Source organism: Amyelois transitella, chromosome 3, assembly GCF_032362555.1.
Source record: "Amyelois transitella isolate CPQ chromosome 3, ilAmyTran1.1, whole genome shotgun sequence".
In the NCBI taxonomy this organism is placed as follows: domain Eukaryota; kingdom Metazoa; phylum Arthropoda; class Insecta; order Lepidoptera; family Pyralidae; genus Amyelois; species Amyelois transitella.
In genome coordinates this window covers 1,905,821-1,926,905 of record NC_083506.1, presented here as the reverse complement: position 1 = coordinate 1,926,905, position 21,085 = coordinate 1,905,821, and the positions used below count along the sequence as shown (strand labels likewise).

The 21,085-nt window shown below is 37.2% G+C and overlaps 1 protein-coding gene and 1 non-coding gene across 5 annotated transcripts in view; both read left to right on the top strand.

Moving 5' to 3' along the window:
* LOC106136093 (amyloid-beta A4 precursor protein-binding family A member 2) overlaps window positions 1–21,085 on the top strand; it is a 144,232-nt gene that overhangs the window by 110,852 nt on the left and 12,295 nt on the right. For 2 of the 4 annotated variants that reach the window (XM_060950805.1, XM_060950793.1), the window contains exons 4-17: window positions 7,670–7,822; window positions 9,288–9,410; window positions 10,005–10,161; window positions 10,589–10,823; window positions 11,231–11,574; window positions 11,995–12,162; window positions 12,895–13,044; window positions 13,803–13,977; window positions 14,555–14,670; window positions 15,261–15,360; window positions 16,113–16,212; window positions 16,849–16,913; window positions 17,374–17,453; window positions 20,015–20,140. In XM_060950805.1, the coding sequence (XP_060806788.1) occupies window positions 7,698–7,822; window positions 9,288–9,410; window positions 10,005–10,161; window positions 10,589–10,823; window positions 11,231–11,574; window positions 11,995–12,162; window positions 12,895–13,044; window positions 13,803–13,977; window positions 14,555–14,670; window positions 15,261–15,360; window positions 16,113–16,212; window positions 16,849–16,913; window positions 17,374–17,453; window positions 20,015–20,140 (2,064 nt within the window). In that variant the 5' untranslated portion in view covers window positions 7,670–7,697. Of the gene's footprint in view, window positions 1–7,667; window positions 7,823–9,287; window positions 9,411–10,004; window positions 10,162–10,588; window positions 10,824–11,230; window positions 11,575–11,994; window positions 12,163–12,894; window positions 13,045–13,802; window positions 13,978–14,554; window positions 14,671–15,260; window positions 15,361–16,112; window positions 16,213–16,848; window positions 16,914–17,373; window positions 17,454–20,014; window positions 20,141–21,085 lie in introns of all 4 variants that reach the window. The other 2 variants (XM_060950808.1, XM_060950802.1) reach the window with 2 other exon arrangements.
* Window positions 20,351–20,466, top strand: LOC132903817 (U5 spliceosomal RNA). The gene has a single exon (XR_009657498.1). It is a non-coding gene; the product is annotated as a U5 spliceosomal RNA (small nuclear RNA).

Here is a 21,085-nt window from a genome sequence, read left to right as displayed (position 1 = left end):
GAGCGCGTATTTTTCTCACTGGTTTGTGTTTACATTTACATTTAGAGAAAGTTGCCAAAAGCCAGGGTGAGTTTATATTTAAAGATACAGTTTACGAGATTGTTCGACGGCTGATTTACAAAGTCTAAATTGAGAAAAACTTTTATTTCACATCATGCAGTACGAGCACATAAACCGTATAAGTACATAGGACTAATATTATCCGATTTCTGTGGATACGAGTATTAGTATGCTGTCATTATACGTAGGCTTTAGTAAGTTCTAGAAAGAAAGGTTGAAAAGTAACAGGAAAGGGTTTCTAAGAATAGGACCCCTCCATCTCTTTCCCATGGATGTCGTAAAATGCGTCTAAGGGATAGGCTTACCAACTTGGGATTCTTTTTTAGGCGATGGGCTAGCAACTTGTCACTATTTGAATCCCAATTCTATCATTAAGCTAAATAGTTGAACGTGGCTATTCAGTCTTTTCAAGACTGTTGGCTCTGTCTACCCCGCAAGGGATATAGACGTGACCATATGTATTTATGTAAGGGTTTTTCGAATATCTGTTATATACTTCTTTTTATTCCCCAAAAGACAATGGAAGGCAAAGAAGATGAACCAAGACAAACAATTTGTAAAAATCCCCGCCCGACGACGGGCGAACAAACTTTTCCTTTCGAATATTACACCGCCCCGTGTACCTTTCAAGTGCCAGTGTTTTACTTTGAGTTGAAAACGTCCCGATGCTAAACGAGTTTGTACGAGGAAACCCTTCTAAAGAAATTATAATTACTTTCCAGACATGAAAGGATGAAAAATTTGCGCCGAAAGTTCTGGAAGTACGTTTTGAATGATGTGTAAATTAATGTTACTCGTATGACACCTCGAACTCTTGGTGACTCTTTCGTGTTGACTATGTCACTAGGGCTTTGAAAAAGTTCTGTGCGTTCCATACAGTGACTATAAAGGTTGACTTAATTCTTCGTAATTGGCAAAGAAGAGAAATCAAACAGAATATTTATTTATTTATTAGTTATTCGATACGTTTGCCCTGCGTAAAAACGTATAGGTTAGCTTTTTTTAAAAGGTTTTATTTAGTTTGACTTGTTTGAGTTTTCAGCCTAAAAACAACAGGTTCCTGGTCTAGTTTTAAGCGTTTTTTTTCTTTAGTCATTCTATTCTACTTTTGAAATAGCTCCTTACTATATATATAACTTATCTGACTAAGGATGAAAACATCACGTAAACCTACGTAAAATGTATGCCATTTTGCCGAAATACATGTAATGATGATTTTGCCAAATTAACAACGCACTCTCTTAAATGAGCGAAAATTTCTCTAATTAAGATTTTAATTACTGAAATGAAAATTATGTTAATGAACAATTTCCATAAGGTCAATGGTAGTCTTTGAAGAAACATTATAAAGGTTTCTATCAGGACGCCAAAGCTTGAAAATTATGGATTTGTAAGCACATAAAAAGGATTATATAAAACAGGCTTTTAAACTTGGGATTCTTATTTTAGGCGATGGGCTAGCAATCTGTCACTATATGAATCTCAATTCTATCATAAAGCCAAACAGCTGAACGTGGCCTGTCAGTCTCTTCAGGACTGTTGGCCCTGTCTCAATATCCCGCAATACATCAGCTGGTATACCTACTTAATGATAAAAATCAGATTTTAACATTTAAATATTAACAGGTTGCTAGCCCATTGCTTAAAAGAAGAATCCCAAGTTTATAAGCCTATCGTTTAGTTGTCTTTTATGACATCCAAGGAAATGAGATCCTATTCTTTTTTATGTTGATGCCGGAAACCACACGGCACCAAAAGCGGCAAAAGCTAGTTATACATAGTAAATCAGTACTCTTAAGTTTGTCGCCTGCTTTGAGCACCATCATAAAATTTTGTATTCATGAAATTTTCACAGCAAGATTGTGCTAAACTTCATTTAGAAAAATTTTTGTGTTGTAGAAAATATCTAGAAGAAAATAGGTCAGTAACAAACATGAAACTTTATGCGTTTGAAACGTTATGAAGGTTTATACCATACAGTTTGTCCTAGTCAATTTTTTTTTATATTTTTCAATAAGAAAGTTATCACAATTTCGAAAATAGGTTTAACATACATTTTTGACTTTTTTAAAAATCTGAAACTGATAACGAGGTCATTTTAAGAATTACTATGTCTAGTCTGTATTTTTGTACTCGCATCATGCGAAAGCTATTGCTCTGATTTGAATGTAGTCTCTTAAATGTTTTGTCTTAAAAATAGTATAGTAGGTAATTATTATACTAAAAAAGAAATTACTATTAATATATTATACTATAATCTCTATGGAGCAATACAGCTATTTCCGTGTGGTTCCGATGTGTGGCCCCCGGCAGTGCCGTGTGGTCCCCGGCACCAACAGAAAAAGAATAGGACCACTCCATCTCGCTCCCATGGATGTCGTAAAAGGCGTCTGAGGGGTAGGCTTATAAACTTGGGATTCTTCTTTTAGGCGATGGGCTAGCAACTTGTCACTATTTGAATCTCAATTCTTTCTTAAAGCCAAATAGCTGAACGTAGCCTATCAGTCTTTTCGAGACTGTAGGCTCTGTCTACCCCGCAAGGGATATAGACGTGATTATATGTATGTATGCAGCTTTTTCAGTGAACTACAGCGAACGAAGTCGCGGGCAGCAACTAGTCGCTAATATTTTTGCCGCGAGCAGCATACAGCTTTAGGTTCATCCATTTGAACCAATGACCTTTATTTAATGGCTTTCAGAAGCCTGTCTCGATATTAAGGCCATAAATTACGAAATAAGACCGTGACATTTGCAAATTGGCAAGTGTAAACATGTTTATAGCTGCGAAAAAAAACATGTAACGTATTGATTGATATTCAAATATCAGCGAAACTAACAAAAAAATAATATATAGGTACTTGTCATCAACTCTCTTTCCCGGAAGGATAGGCAGAGATTATATCTTTATACTTGCCACGATCATATGTATATACATATATGTTGCATTATCCAAATTCATTATTTTCTTCATGTAACCTTGTCAGTATAGGGACTTCTTTCCGATTTTGTCAAAGTACTTCGTTTTATAAGCATATTTGCTTAGAAAGCATACCTTTGCCATATTTCTGTCCTGGGTTTAGAAATTCCCGAAAGCAAACAAGGTATAATAAGGGTTTGCTTGCAATAATGCAATTTAAGTCAAGTTTTTATACACGTGAACAATATCCGCATATTTGTGTCTTTACGAGGCTGTTGGCTCTGTCTACCCCATTAGGGATAAATACGTGATTATATTTATAGAACATATAACATTTCCTATAAAAAGGTTAAAATTTTTTTTTACGTTACCCACGTTAAAAAAATGTTAATCACCTTTTTATAGGAAAGGAAAATTTCAAATTAAACACGGTCAGAAATTATTAACTTCCTTTATGGCTTCCTAAGGTTATTTCCCTGCGCAGTATTGTAACGCCCAAACGTTTTTTTTCCCCCGGTTCATTTATTTAATGCTTAATTACTAAGAAAAGAGCCCCATTTGTCTTGCCCTGGGTTTTACAGGGCTGTAATATAAAATGTACTAATGCTAGGCCGGCTTTTCCCACAAAACATACCTTTTTGTAATTCGTTTAACTTTGTAATGGACTGATAAAGGATCTTGTCATTATTTGTAAGTACGCTTTAAATTAATAAATATTAATACATTTCACTCTCTCTTGGTCATGGAGCATCTATATAAAACATATCTCAATTCTCAGGATATACATACATACATACATACATATGATCACGTCTTTATCCCTTACGGGGTAGACAGAGCCAACAGTCTTGAGAAGACTGGCCTATCAGTTCGTTCAGCTGTTTCTCATGATATACTTAGCGAGGAATTAAAGCAGCCAAAAACTTATCAGCTTGTAGCTAGCCTTCTTAGCGCAAACAACATTGTTCTATTATTTTAATTCAGAAATGGGCCAAATTGACGCCCAAAATGAAGTACTTTTTCACATTCTCTTTTATTCTTGAAAACAGCATTCTTTGTATTTTCAGAATTTTCATCGACAGTAGAATATTCTATGTTTATTTAAATATTGACAAATACATACATTATCATCTCGAATTTGTTTACCATTCAGTCTCGAAGCTGGCCTTACTAATACTATCTTTCACCCGGCTCATAGAAACTCGTTATTTTCATGATTACAGAGCGTGAAATCATCTCTCGCTTGCATCCATATCATAGTAATTCCATTCGTTTCCATAACAAAATTATCCTCAATAAAATTCTTATTCACAGACGGGAATTCACTTACTTTGATGTAAATTGAACCGTATTACCGCCTTGCGTTTAGAAAATTTGACCCCTTTCAAGACGTTACAAAACGATCGAAATAGTGACTTAAATTTTCGACGACAGGATATAATTTTGCTTAATGTTCGTTAATTGACGAGAGTGGCCGGGATGTCAGCCTTAAGGCCACGACGTTCTGCCACCAGAGTTCGCCAATTAGAGCTACGAGACTCGACTTTAGATATTTAATGAATTTCGTAAAAGAATGGCGTGAACCGTACTGTAATTAAACACCCATTTTCAGAATAGGCCTCCTAGAGACCGGGGCCATTCTGAGCACTCTGTGAATTATTATATTATACGGATACATAAAGGGATGTGTCCTGGGTGATTCATCAGTGGAGGGTAGCTTTTAACCCGAATTTCATACATCCCATTTCACTCCCTGTCGTATATATAATGACGTGAAATCATTTTGGTCTCAATTGGATGCAATTATGTTTCTACTATTCTGTTTCCAAAATCGTCGTAATCGTAGAAATCTGTCGAGCATTGTAATTGCAATGCATTTCATCATCATCAGGCAGAAACTCTTTCTTATTGTCCTCATTTCTGTCTCGGCGCTTCATGAGACGGAGATGCCTAAGATTTTGAAAATTAAGCAAAACTTCCTTAGAGTCTTACTACTCTTACATTAGAGGACCTGACCAAATTTAGGTCTTACTTAGAAACAAATTCAGCTGCCTGACCGTGATTTTCTTTATATATGCATTCATTATTCCTTGCCGTGATAGCCTTGCTTAGGTACATTTCAAACAAATATCGTTATTTAGGATAGTCTTGGTAAACCAAGATTTAAACCTAAATAATCGTCGTCACTCATCCACATAGCAAGGATCTGTCATTGTCACGCTGTCCCGTTTCACGTCATAATAAAAAGCGAAACAGCGATAGTTTATCGCGCGTTAAAGACGGCTCCGCTGGATGATGACGAATAGAAAGAAATCTTTGAATGTAAGTGTCATATATTTCTTCTTCTTATATTGAAACCTCTTATCGAAAATCGTAAGGAAAGATACTTAAATAAGTTAAAGTTCAAAGAACTGTGTTGCACCGTCAGCTAGTAGGTACAGGCCGAAGCAAAGCAATAAAACTACAAAATGCCGGGGTGTCGCGACCCGACTCGGCATGCCAAAATGTTCGCGTCGTCGGGCCATAAAAATAACTTTTACAACTAACATTTTTTTAATACATAAAAGTTTTCGTGAACTCGTCCTGCTTTTGACACGTTATTTTTACACTATTAATTCGTGGGCGTCGTAAGAGGCGGCGATAGGCTGATAAACTACAAACTTTGAATTCTTTTTTAGACGATGGGCTAGCAACCTGTCCCTTGTAAATCTCAATTCTATCAAAAGCCATACAGCTGAACGTGGTCTTTCAGTCATTTTAAGGCTGTGCGCTCTGCCTACCCCGTATGGAAGTGACTATATGTATGTATATAATTTAATTGATTATCATTTGCGTAATTGAAAAGTGTATTTACGTCTAAATTGTTGTATTAAATAACTAGCTGAGATGCAACGGGAAAATTTTACAATTATCTAATGTTTGTGGATTGATGGTGTAGATTCCTCACGCTTTTGAATGTGCTTTAAGAGCCAGTAAGTTTATTCACGAATTTTGATATGGCGTGTCATATCTTCGGTTCTTTTTGGATTTCGATGGAGAGGATACTGATAAGCAAGATAACTAAGTTTGAATGTAATTATAGGTACTATTCAGGTTATTTATCAACGTACATTTTCTAAATTAATTTCTTAATTTACTTCTCACTCTAACTATGAGGTTACAGGAAAAGTTAAGAAAGAGAGAGTATATATGTACTTATTGCCTTGTCAAAGTTCCTAAATAACTCGGCTGGTCCTAACATCTGGGTGGTATTGACGTATTATCATTTTATGCCGTCAATAAACTAGGACCGCCTCCACGTCTCAGCCCCGCTGGTTTTATGGCCGAACGCTAATGCTGTATCGATCCGGGAATTTGGCAGTCGGTGCCGTGCGGGACACGTCATCGCATCCCTGTACTACTTCGATATTACACAAATATACATACTTACATAGTAAACTACACTGAACTGAAATCAAGATATATGAGTATAAAAAAATTTGGTCATCGAAGAGAATAAATCAAAATAAGAATATAAATACTGCACAGCCTAAATCTCTGTGTGTTCCTAGGTTACCTAAATTCTCGCGAAATGTAAATTAAAAAAAAAGTGTGTTTGTTATGCGCGGACAAATGCTCTAGAAAAATAATAAACAAAAGGTTATAAGACTGAATGGCCACGTTCAGCTATTTGGCTTAATGATAGAATTGAGATTCAAATAGTGACAGGTTGCTAGCCCAAAAATAATCCCAAGTTTGTAAGCCTATCCCTTAATCGCCTTTTACGACATCCATGGGAAACAGATTTTTCAAGACTGTTGGCTCTGTCTACCCCGCAAGGGATATAGACGTGACCATATGTATGTATGAAAGGTTATACAGTACATGAGGAGTGAAGAAAAATTGAAAATTAACTTTAATGTGCAGGTTTACTTTAACTATTGTCCAATATAATGTTTGCTAGGCTTCGAAAGCTCTCAATATCAATTTATTATCATGAAACCAGTCATTGACTTCGTCCTATATTCCCTTATCCCGCATGCCTTCGTCGAAGTAGTGCAAATACGCGCCTGTCTGGGATCGCGCTATCATTTATCATGAACGCCTACTATATATTGTAAATATGTTGGCAAGAAACGCCGACTCACATTCTTATAAAGCCATAACAAAAAGGAAATACTGATTGTCTAGGATACGTTCTTCTTGATGTGGTTTATGAGGTTAATCTATCCTGTGACACCTGTTGTCACAGTTGAATCGGAAAGTTTGCCGACTACTGTTTTGCAGTTTATATTAAGTCAGATGATTCAGGACTGAAAGTATTCATCCAAATATATTCCCTATTGAATTGTGAGCAAATTCTCGATTTGTTTTTATTATTTCTTGCTGGCCTGAAAAAAAGAAAAAATCTAGAAATTATAACCTGTTTCTTATGATAAATATGAACCCTTTCATGTGTCCCCCTACAAGTTCTTTATGTATCCCTTGTCCTTTTCTAAGGGGCACTGTCGTTCGCTCTATTTTCTATCCTGTCATGTTACTCACATTTGTAGTCAGGTATGCACACGAACCGCCACATTTGCAGGGGAACATTTCATATATTAATTCTACACATCCAGTTACTTGTGCAAATTGCTCGCGATGTTTTATTTCAACGCAGAAGTAGCTTTCCCATACACTGTAACTAATTTAGCGGCGTTTCTGCCGGTAGAGGCGGTGGGCGCGTGACCGTGGCGGAGCGATGAGCGCGGCGGCGCTGCGGGCGGACGGCGCGGGCGACTCCACGCCCGGCTCCGACGTCGGCGAGCGCATCACGCGACTCTTCCCCAAGTGCCGGCCGAAGAACATGCAGCACCAGCACGACAGGTTTGTTTTCATTAAAATCTAAGGTAGGAAATTTAAGTGCCGTGTGGTTCCCGGCACCAATAAAAAAAGAATAGGACCACTCCATCTCGATCCCATGGATGTCGTAAAAGGCGACTAAGGGATAGGCTTATAAACTTGGGATTCTTCTCTTATGGCGATGAGCTAGCAACCTGTCACTATTTGAATCTCAATTCCACCACCACTCATTGTTCTAACAACCTTCCTGCAATGAGCTTAATCATGAGAAGTCTGCTGGTTTCGCGTCGTCTTAGACTTCGGTGGCTCGTTCGCTACCCTCGCTTGCTTATGTTGTTGTCGGCGCCATTATGAACAAAAAACATTTCAGTTTAAAGTAGATTTGTTAGGTTATTGTGATAAAAACATTAGCGAGCCACTCAACTTTATGACGAAATCAATGGCCTTTTTGGACCGATACAAATTGGACAAATTGTGCGCAATTGCCAGGAACTATGAAAAAGGAAAGAGTATCGACAAGAGATGATGCAGAATGAGCAACACACTGAATTGTCTGTTTAATTGTTAGCCAATATTTTGCAATTTGCAAAGCGCTCTAGACTGGTTTTATTCAAGTCCAATATCTCCGAATTTTGACATCTTTATAGAGATGATATTGAGATATTCTATTTATGTTTTAAAATAGTTTTGCACACGACATCGGCCATGTATTTCACTTAGGCTAGCATTAAATGGGGACAATGAAGTCACGTGAAGCGAACAGCTAGTTCCATCACGCAGTGGCTTCGCAGTCGGGTGAATGGAAATAAATCTGTCACACGCCGAGACTCCCCGGAGGCAGTCGATATGTGCCCTGCCTGACCTTAAACGTAAATCCTGGGGAATTTATTGGCTAGGTTACACCTCTATTAACACTTAATTCGAAATTGGAATATATTGTTTTTTTCTTTGCATGTGTATCTAAGGGTGTGAGCTCACGAAATTTTATAAGACTAAAAGTATTTTCTTATAAAATTTTGTGAGCTAAAAAAGTAATGGAACGTGAAAAGATAGGGTCGCAAGCATTCTTAATATAAAATTCTTATTTACATTTTATGCGTGTGACCTAGGTACCGTCGATTCAAGCCCTCAGTTTAACGACTGTTCAAAATACATACATACACGAAACGCCTGGTTTTAGAGGAGAAGGTTCGCTGCCATAGAAAGCTGATTCATAATTTATTCAGTGCCGTGTGGTTCCAGTCACCAATAAAAAAAAGAACAGGACCACTTCTTCTCTTTCCCATGGATGTCGTAAAAGGCGACTAAGGGATAGGCTTATAAACTAGGGATTCATCTTTTAGGCGATGGGCTAGCAACCTGTTTGAATCTCAATTTTATCATCAAGCCAAACGGTTGAGCGTGGTTAATCAGTCTTTTTAAGACAGTCTGTATGTATAATGTTACTGTTAATCCAGTTTGATATAACTGTGAATCTCGAATGTTCCAGACTGAACTCCGGCCTGGAGGGGCGCGACAACAATGTCAACAACCTGTCCTCTGACGAGGAGCGGGACAGCCAGCTCGTCATACTCAACTCCAAAGGCGGCACCTACAAACTTAGGGATTCTAGGTGTGAAATCTTAATTTTATTTTTATCTTCATCATCGTCCATTAGGTGTGAGTCCCGCTTGCTTCCTCACCTCTAGAAAAGATAACTGACCTAGACCTAGATTTGGGCTATGAATTGAAAGAACAATACAGCCCCAGTAGTGTAGCACGCGCGAAGCAGTTTTAATCGCGCGAAAAACTATCGCTTTTTTTTTGTTTTGACAGTGACAGTTTTTCGCGCGATAAAACTCGTAAGGACGTAAGTAAATGTTATAAAGAGCATTCATTGGCACTCACTCTATTTTGATACCTCTCGTTTACGTTTCGAATATACTCATTGCACGCTACCTAGAATTCCACACTCTCAGTACACGGAATCATTGTCCAAGCTCTGAGCTTATTTTATTACGGGACAATTTTTACAGCGTCAGAGTGGTATTGAACTTGTAAAAGAGAGAAACTGCAGTGCGGAAATTTATAACTCCTTGAAGAGTTTTTGTTTTTAACGATTTGATAAAAACTTACAGATACTTTAAGGAAAAATCGTGAGAAAACATTATCCAAAATTAAATTATCTGAATTAAAACAATTATAAAGTAACTCCTTTCGTTTCCAGGATAATAGAAATAGCTGGCGGCCGCGAACTGTATTCGGCGAGCCGGACGAAGGCCGTGCGCAAGCTGCGGCACAACAGCACGCACAAACACAACATGAGGAACAGGGTGCGAGCGCTCAATAAAGACCCCGTCGAGTATGACAACATTACCAACGAAGTGAGCATACTGGCGCGATAAAAAAAAAAAAGAATCACACGCCACTTTTTTTTTTTAGTTCCAAGTTATGCGTGATTCTTATTTTGAAAATAAATTGATTTCTACTCGATTTCTATTTATAATTTTTTTTCCGACGTAGGAATACCTTTTTAACTTTGAGAAAAAAGAAAATTGTGCAATAGAATATTTTCATACTTAAGGCTAACGCAAGCGTTTATCATAGACGGGCTCTCAGGTGTTACTAAGATCATGAAAAGATGTGAGATACATAAATAAATTATTTAATTGTTTTTTGCGTAATCAAGAAATAATCAGACATAGTTAAAAATGTACCAACGGCTTTTACTTTTTGAAAATTGTACGTTTTAAGATTCTCTTAAAAAGTGTTGACTCCTTTTTTTTAAATAAAAACTATAATCTTTTTCAGTTACCACTCCACAGAATAAATAGCGAGCCCAAAAAGATATCGCGTCACACGTCGCCCACCTACACGAACGGTGACAAAGAACCCTTGGAGCCGAGAGATAGTATGGGGATCCCTAAAAACAGTTCACCAATACTGGACCCCCATAAAACGACTGACGTCAGCACCAAGAGTAGTCCCATAGCGGTGGTGGCTGACGGTGAAGTGGTGGTTTTTGATGATAACGATGACTGGAAAGGTAAGACCCTCGAAGCGAAGGCATTTTTGTACATTCCTAGTTTGTAGTTACCCTAGCAGCAAAAAAAAATTGTTTGCTTTAGACAAAGACGGCTTGAAAAATGTGACAACGTATATTTACACATTTATACTTACACGCAAAAAGAAAATTCTCCCGTTCCAAAGGTACTTGAGTACCAATCACAAGAAATATTTAAAGTGCAATTGTTCACTTCCAGTAATTTTGACTGTGACGTCACTTGTTGTTAAATTACAGTCCAATGTTTCACTCTACTTGAATAAAACTTCCTATTTGTGCCGTGAACCACATGACACTGCCGGGAACCGCACGGCACCGCTTAGTACAGGGTCAATATTATTTATTATTTTTTTACATAAATTCCATTATTTTCTTTCTTTTATTTTCAGTGATATTGAATTCTGTGTCTCTAGGTCTGAGGACTGAGCCGGACGCAACTGACGATGAGATAGACACGAGTGTTAGGAGGACTTTAGAGAATATGAAAAATGGTGATATTGTGAACAATAAAAGTGAGAGTGAGGGCAGTGACTCGTCTCCGTCACCCGAGGATGTGAGGCTGAGTGACTCGAGCCCCCCGGGCGTGTGGATGTCGGGGGACGAGGACAAGAACAGGGTCACGAGGGTGATCGGGGAACTGCCCATAGCGGAGTACGAGGGCTCCCCGAGGAGATACGGAGTCGGGTCGGTGAAGGCTACCAGTAATAGGTCGCCGAGGCCTGGGTTTCCACAGGTTAGTTTTTATTACTGAATGCGTATATGTAGTCACGCGTATGTCCCTTGTAGGATAGACAAAGCCAATGGTCTTGAAAGACTGCAAGGCCACGTTCAGCTGTGTATGGCTTTATGATGGAATTGATATTCAAATAGTGACAGGTTTCCAACCCATCGCCTACGAAAAGAATCCCAAGTGTACAAGTTTATCCCTTAGCAGCCTTTTACGAATCCATGAAAAAGATATGGACTAGTTCTATGGATGATGAGACTATAGCGAAAATATTAGGAGCTTTGAAGGCCACAAATTTACTTGCATTAACTATAGCAACTGCTCTCGTGTCATTTATTGTGAGGTAATCCATACTAAGTAGTTAAAATTATTTTCTTAACAACCAATTACTTTTAATCCAAGCACATTTCGTCTCTTTCCTTCCAGAGGGTAGTAACAGAGAGCAGAGATATAACCCCGCCGTCGGGTTCGGCGGCGTTCGACTACCTCTACGAATTCTCAGAGACGAGGAAAGTTCTAGAAGAGTTCTTCAAATGTCCAGCTATGGCCGGACAGATGGCGCTGAACAGCAACGATGAAATTGTAAATTTTCAGGTTAGTTTATCAACAATCATAAATATAAATATTTACATATCTTTCAATGAGAAAGTGAGAGCTTGCATGAAGAGAGTTATGAATGTGGATGAAGCGAAGGAAATATGCAGAGATCGTGGCAAGTGGAAAGAGGTAGTCTCTGCCTACCCCTCCGGGAAAGAGGCGTGATTTTATGTATATATGTATGTATGTATGTTCAATGAGAAAAGGCACAAAGGAGGGAAAAGACACTCAAACCCGTATGTTTTTATTCATAACATGGTTTCGAATCTCATGTCTTGTGAATCAAAGATAGCACATTACAAATGTGCATCAAGAACAAATAAAAAAAAAAATCTTTTATGGATTTTTTTTATCAGAACGTGACTAGCATGGCACGCGCGATAACCTATCGCTGTTTCGCTTCTTATTATGACTTGAAACGGGACAGCGATAGATTTTCGCGTGACCATGCCGCGCGTGCCATGCTACGTATGCATGCTAGAGAAACATCAGAGGATCTGTCTATCGTATTTCTGACCCAACCCTTTTTATTTAGCCTCAAAATTAATTCCCTCCACTAGGTAACCGATTTGAATTCATAAAAACTAACGTTCCTTAAGCAAATTTAAATTAAATAAATTACAAAATTTTATTAAAATCAACTAATATGCTCATTCACTCGACCGTGATTGCAAAGTGAATATATCTAACTTACCTGTGTGTGATATTGAACTTCGTTTTGTTTTTCAGGACCTGGATTACGAGCTGAGACGTCAAACACAAGAGTGCCCGTCGGAGAACGGGCTGGAGGGCGGCAGCGAGTCGGAGTGGCCTCAGCCCACGGACACTATGGACTCTCCCCACACAACTCACAATCACACCAATTTCTTAGGATTACAGGTAGGTACTTATTTTAGGCAGTTTTTGCCAGTTAAATGTTCACGTTTTACAATCAGGAACAGAAAATATGAGAAAGAGCATTATTAAACCCGTTAAGTCAAAATTTCTTCTTTAACGCGATGGACTAGTAACCCGTCACTGTTTGAATTTCAATTCTATCATTAAGCCTAACAGTTGAATGTCGCTGTCGCTGTCTACTCCGCAAGGGATATAGACGTGATCATATGAATGGACGGATTGCCATTTAACTGCAGTGAATGCTTTATTTAACATATAGGCGTTTATGTCTGGTGCATGGGTTTCGGACTCAGACTGGAAATGGTAAAGTCCATGTTCGATCCCAAAAGGCATATTGAAACCTTAAAAAAATTGTTCGTTTATTTTATTAGAATCTCAATTCCATCACTATGTCATACAGCTGAATTAGACCGAACGTCTCGAAAAGTATGTATACCTAGGTAACGTGGCTTTCCAGTCCTTTCGAGATTGTTGGGCTTGCCCATCTCGGAGACGTGATTTTATGTTTCGAATGTTTTTTGGGAGATACATACATACATACATATGATCACGTCTATATCCTTAGCGGGGTAGACAGGGCCACCAGTCTTGAAAAGACTGATAGGCCACGCTCAGCTGTTTGGCTTAGTGATAGAATTGAGATTCAAATAGTGACAGGTTGCTAGCCCATCGCCTAAAAGTTATAGAATATTTGAATTTGGGAGATACTACATAATAATGTAATTTATCTTCCCTCCCAGCAACAAAGGGCGCGGTACCCGGAGCCGAACGTGGCGGAGCTGAGCGTGGGGCGCGCGTGGAGCGGGCCGGCGTCGCCGCGCGCCCGCGCGCCCTTCGCGCTGTCCTCCGACACCAGCGACACCGGCAGCGACCTCTCGCTCATGCTCATGGAGGATGAGATATCCGAGCTGAAAGGTAATTAATTATAGAAGACCAGCGACCCGCCCCGGCTTCGCACGGGTGCAATATTATAAATGTTATTCTACATAAAAACCTTCGTATTGAATCACTCTATCACTCTGTGTTACAAAAAACCGCATCAAAATCCGTTGCGTAATTTTAAAGATTTAAGCATACAGACATACAGACTAAAATAGCGACTTTGTTTTATACTATGTAGTGATGACGATAGGAATTACGTGAATAACCATTGCTTTTAAAGATTTTAGCTGAGTTGCCATGTATTTTTTTTTGGCTAAGAAGAATAAAGCCTCTTTCAATTAACAGCAGTCTAGCTTTTTAGAAACATAGATCACATGACAGTTAGGTACTCTGTTTAAAATAATAGGTACTAATTGAAGATGAGATAACTGAGCTGAAAGGTATAATATTAAAAAAAAAATCCACATTTAAAGCAATAGTCTGGCAACATTTCCTCGCTAAATGAACAAGATTGTTCGCTGATCAAAGACACGCTGTCGGCCGCTTGATGATGATACGCTTTACTTAGCTTTGGGCATACGAAGATGAAGGCTAAATTATTGTGTTGCAGTTCGCGAATTGGAGGCGAATCGAGTCGTGGTGACGCATTTACCTATCGTGGAAGACGGGCTGTCTTCGGAGCACGCTTCGGACAATGACAATAATAACCAGATGATTTCAATACAGGTATGATAGCCGATTTATTATAAAGACATACTCTTTGAATGCTGCAAGTTAAATTACAAACATGCATGCAACCACGCCACGTCCATATTTTTTAAAAAGATTTTTTTTGTTAAGGTAGACTTGAGAAATCGATTCATTTAAGTTTTTTTTTAAAAGGAGTTCTAATTTGCTGGTTATCTTAAGGTGTTGTTTTGGCTAGCTTCCGAGATACATACACAGGGTATACCACATGGCGGTCAAATTATAATATTAAAAAAATATTTGACAAAGAAGAATATTCGCAAGTGTGCAATACAATCCTAAGTCATCTCATAAAATCATTAAATATTTGAACATACTGTTGCGATATTCAGTAATAAAATATTACGTGGTCTATCAGTCTTTCAAGACTGCTGGTTCTGCCTATCCCGCAAGGGATATAGACGTGATTATATGAATGTACACATACATATATACTTGTAAGCCTATCCCTTAGTCACCTTTTACGACATCCATGGGAAAGAGATGGAGTGGTCCTATTCTTTTTGTATTGGTGCCCGGAACCACACGGCACCTATGAATGTATGTATGAATATAAATATATTTTTCAGAACCACTCATCTGTCGTGATTCAAGAAATTGTGGAGAACGGAACGAACACGGACCCTCACTTACTGACGGATGCGGACTTGCATTCTTTAGATCCATTGGGTAAGTTTAAAGGTACTTTTTAAAGAATTTATCATAGAAATAATTAAGCTGTGAGTTGAAGTTAATTCTGTATACACTAACTGGCCAATGTTATGCTGAGAGTTAAAAAAGATTGAATTAGTAAAAGGATATATATATATATGTATATATATATACATATATACGGAAGTAAGTTCGAAACTTGGGTTACGAGAGAGGCGCAGTAGAAGTGCGCTTTTGTCTGTGACACAGTATATTCCGGGTTCGAATCCCAGCCAGGGCAAGATGAGAAACGAACTTTCTCTGATTGTCCTGGGTATTGGATGTTTATCTATATAAGTATTATATATATTATCTTATATATAAAATTCTCGTGTCACAATGTTCGTTCCCGTACTCCACCGAAACGGCTTGACCGATTCTCATGAAATTTGAGCATATTGAGTAGGTCTGAGAATCGGCCAATATCTATTTTTTATAACCCTTAGTGATAAGGGTTGTCCACCCTTAACATTTTTTTAACTAGAAATTACTTAAAAATTATATGGAAAAACAACGTTTGCCGGGACAGCTAGTAAAATATAGTATCTCGTTACACAAGCCTCGAACTAATTTCGAGGCTAACTCAATCTGTGTTTGATAACACAGATTGAGTTTGAATTACTAAGATAGCTTAGATACCTTTCAAATAAATTCATAGGGACTGACGTCCCGAATGTATTTATTTGAAAGGTACCTACTTAATTGGTAAGTTTGTTTTTCCTCATTGGCAGCGTCGTGCGGCGAAGTGGCGCCGCCGCCGCCCGCGCCCGCGCCGCACCGGCCCGCGTCGCCCGCGCACGCGCCGCGCCCCGACGACGTCTACCCGCCCAGGTGATACATACGTACATATTACAAATACTTTATTTGCAATAAATGCGGTACAATTATAGGTGTTACAAAGCATATACATTTCGTGCATTTAACCAGTCATGCATGGCATGCAAAAATACAGAAAATTTAAATTAAATGAAAATTAAAATTGATAGAGACGACAGTCTTGAAAACACCGAAGGGCCACGTTTAGCAGACGGTGGGTTTTTTATAAAGTAATTGAGATTCAAATAGTGACAGGTTGCTAGACCACTCACTACAAGAGGAATACCAAGTTCGTTTATTAGCCGATCCCTTAGTCGTCTTTTAGGACATCCAAGGTAAAGAGATGTCCTATTCTTTAGTGCCGAGAACCACACGGCACAGGACACTATATATTGGAAACCAACACTATATGTATTGATAACACCAATACACTGAGCAAAGTTTATTCAATTGGACTGTGTTGACCACTTATAGGATAGTTCTATACGTATGAAAGTACTATACTTTTGAATGTATGTTTACAACACATATTATCACGCCTTTATCCCTTACGGAATGGACATAGCCGACAATCTCGAAAAGACTGAAAGGCGTTCATTGTCCGGCTGCTCGGCTCAGAATTTATGTTAATATTCGTATATTTCTGTTTAGAAAAAGGCCGACTTCAGCGCAAAGTGGAGATTCAGTAGAAATAAAACCAACCAGTGGAGATGAAGGTAAAGTTGTCATTAAATGCACCAATCATTATTTGTTACATTTATGCGTATAAAATATGCGTATATTATGATATTTAATATAAAAAATTATATATTTACTTAATATTTCAGATTTACTTACCTACTTATATTTACTTGATTACTGATTGTAAAAAATAAATTTGTAATTTTACAGATCGCCAAATATAAAGTACTTATTTAAGTTTACTATTAATTTTTAAATAGGAGAATAACGTAAAATGTGTAATTAGTTAATTTAACGTGAAAAAAAAATATAAACCTTTAGGTATATCGTTAATCTTCTCACCATAAGCAAGAATCAAATCCTTTATAATGTTAGCCTTATAAGTAGTTTACAACAGCTATGTACTTCAAAAAAAGTTAAGTACCCAACTATAAACCAAAAAAAAAAAAATAAGGCAGTTTTGACGCAAATAAGGAATATTCTTTTTTTTTTTAGACGAAGCGGACACAGACCTAGAGACGGACCGACTGCTTGGTCAGCAGCGGACAGACGACCAAGGATTCTTTGACGAGAAGGTGAGTCTCTCCCTCTCTTTCTCTCATCTTAAAAATTTGGTTATGGTTTAGTGTCCGTAAGTGGTGATTTACTTACGATGTGAATAATATAATAATTTTATTTATTTTCTCGTATAAATATATTTAGTACCCGGGTGACCGAGCTTTGCCTGGTCTACCAGAGATGGCGCTGATATAGTTTCTTAAAACCTCGGTTTTTAAAATGTTTATATATCTTGGGAACCGAGCTTTTCTCGTACCTAGGACCTTGATAAATCGATTCCTTGAGCCGAAAAGCCCCTAATCTGTAACTTTCATGAAAATCGTTGGAGCCGTTTCCGAGATCCTGATTATCTACATATATACAAGAATTGCTCGTTTAAATATATTAGAAAGATATATAAATTATATTGATTATATAATCAAAATTGTGGAGGACTGGTGCGTAAATTAGGGTAGAGGTCTTTATTTAAAGATTTTCGGCTTTTTGCTATCGACTGGTATATTGTAATAATTCAAAAATGCAATTATATTTATAAATAATTTAGTATCTATTTATAAATCCTTCTTCACTATTATGCATGATTATATGCACGATACATACAAGTAGTTTTCATCGCTTTCGCATACAGTGTCAATAACATTGTTCAAAGAACATTAATTACATCACTTCAAAGTAGCTATTACTGTTTTACTTTCACACATGTATAATCTAGTTATTAATTGGCAGTTTTTAAGAAAAATATTTCTTTACTAAAAAACAGCTTTATCTTCGTGATAGTTACTACCTAGATTTTACACTTTTTGAACTAAAATGATAGACACCTTAAATCAAAAATAAAAATAATGTTTTTGCTGCGTAGAAAACACAGTTTCGACATTAAGTAATTGCCTCTAATTGAAATAATCTCCACAATTAACCCACATCACAGAACAAGTAACACAATGTACCATTTAGCCTGCGCCGGCGCAGCGGTGACGCAATCGTCAGCTGCTCACGGCGAGTAATAAACGATTTGATATCGCCGAGACGCGTGGTTGGTGACCTTGCGCTGCTATTGTAATGATCTTGTCATAGATGAAAGATTTAATTTGATTTAGTTAATGCCTAGTTGGTATATTGCCTCTTGGAGACTTAATCGCACAGAATAAACCTATAGGTATTTGTGAGATGGGTGTTAGATGTGGTGTTAGTTGAGCGTCTTAATTTTCATATAGGTATTAATTTTATATTAAATTTCGTAATTAATTACTATCTCATGGTAGATAAAGTAATTTTTTTCAACGTTTTAAATTTAGCTTTTTGTTTATAATAAATAGATTTAGATATAAACGCGTGAAATAAAAAAGTCTAGTCATATTGTTTTTTGCTTCATTATTTTTTATGATTTATAATAACTCTTTAATACCGTGACAAAATTTACCATGAAGCGTTGTAGATATATTGTACTCGTATTTTATTTTCACGTGTATTCAAGCTAGACATTTCAATATCCATATGTAAATATAAGTTAACTAATAAACGTTCAGCACATATTTAATCTATGCCAGTGTTTACACACTATAAACGCGCTTACCGCAACTGGCCAACTATATGCGTTGTAATGTCAGTATTTCTGTACACGGCGGCGATTTTGGACTTGTGTGTGTGTGTTTACTTCGCGATATCAGTAACGTATGGGAAATGACCAAATGTACTGATAACAACAGCATTAATCGAAGGAGAACTGCAGTGTTGTGTTAAAAATAGATCTAATTTATTTAATACAAACATGAGTGAGGAAGAGAGAAAACCGTGTTTAGATAGTAAAAATGAAATAGAAAGTGTCTCGGAAATTTGTGATGATAGAACTTGTTTCGATGATAAAATCAGAATAGACAATACATTATTGGAAAATTTTAATGATAAAATACAAGGCATCGTTTCAGAAGTAATTAATTTAACCAATGAAAGTGGTTGTGAAAGTCATAAAATTGTAGATAATAATGGTGAATTAGACAATGTTTTGTTGGAAAATGTTGATAGTAAAGAGGACGTGAGTCAGAATGTCAATGAGTTGAGTGATACAAATGTTGTTATAAGTGGAAATATTGATGTAGATAATATGGGACTCGTTAAAGGTACTGAAAGTGATTGCGAGTGTGCAGGGAATGGGGTTAGCGAAAAGGAAGAGGTTTGTTGCTTACCCACACGTATAATTTTAATGATAAAACATGCAAGATAAACCTTATATAGGTAGGTATATAAAAAATATATATGTTAAAAACAATATAACTCAATGTTACAAACATTGGGTTATATTGTTTTAAATAAAATATATTTTTAGATGTACATATTTTTAATATGAAAAGAGTGTAGTTATATTATTAAGAAACGAGTAAGATCCACAATAAAAATATGAAGCCTAGGTATATTTAAATAGTTAAACTTATAAAATATAACCAATAAGAACTTTGTTATTAAATATTTTTTCATTTGATGATTTAGTTAATTATTGGCATAAGTACTGGCCGGTTATACGATTTTCGAAATTTAAATCAATCCTGTGATAACATATTCAACGATTGGTTTTGTTTGCCAGGGTTGGCGAAAACCGAAATCGCGCACTGTGATGCCCGCGGGCAGCGTGACCGGAGCGGCACGGTCACCTCATGCACACGAACCCGACAACCATGATAACGATGCACACGCACTGCACAATGGAAAGGTTAGACAAGTAACGCTTAATATCACCTCTATTTTGTGGTTATCTATGTCAAAGTAAGGCTAAATGAAAAAAAAAAATACTTTCGCACACCTCGCGTCACTTGTAGCAACTGTTGTCACTAGATGGCGCTGTCTTTAACCGCATATTTTTAACTCGCGCTATAGTTTCTTCTTCGTGATCAATGGGGTTGACTATGCTGATTCGTCTTGTTATCTCTGGTTTCCCTTCAAGACGCATAAATCTTTCGCCTTTTACTAAAGATTTCCGTGGAGGGGAACACTCAAATGAGTCTTGAGTATTTTTGATGGCTCTGCTTCGGTAGAGCCTTAATAAATAAAAACGACAACGGAACGGAAAAAGGCAATAGGAAATAAAAATAGGAGAAATTAAAGTTAAACCGACTTAAATTAAACTAAACCTTAGTGGGTTAGTGGCTAACATGCCTATTTTTGGATACTGTGCCCGCTAAAATAAAAATAATAGCAAAACAATATATGTATGTACTTTAAAAATGTAGGTATTGTCAATAACTGATAGATTGCAGACACACTTTTGAAGTCGGTTTTAACTTTTTTCTTAATTTTTTTTATTTATTTAATACTTTTTAGTGGGAGTATGAGACATTTACGCGATTAGCGCTTAACATCTGCTCTCTTTGTCTCTATTAGCTCTTTTTAAGTTAGCTTAATAAGCTGCTGACTGTACTGGTTTTTACATACATACATCACGTCTATATCCCTTCAGGCAACGTTCAGCTGTATGGCACATCTGAACTGCAGAGCTGTTGAGTTTTGAGGTGTTCCCTGGAATATGTTCTACGTTTATGGCCAGACCATAACCAAATTTCTATAGAGACTACACGAAATCTCTGCAGTTACTCTTTTGAATGTAAAATGAAATCGGATTATAAATGCCAGAGACAAGCCGTAACATACATAAAAACTA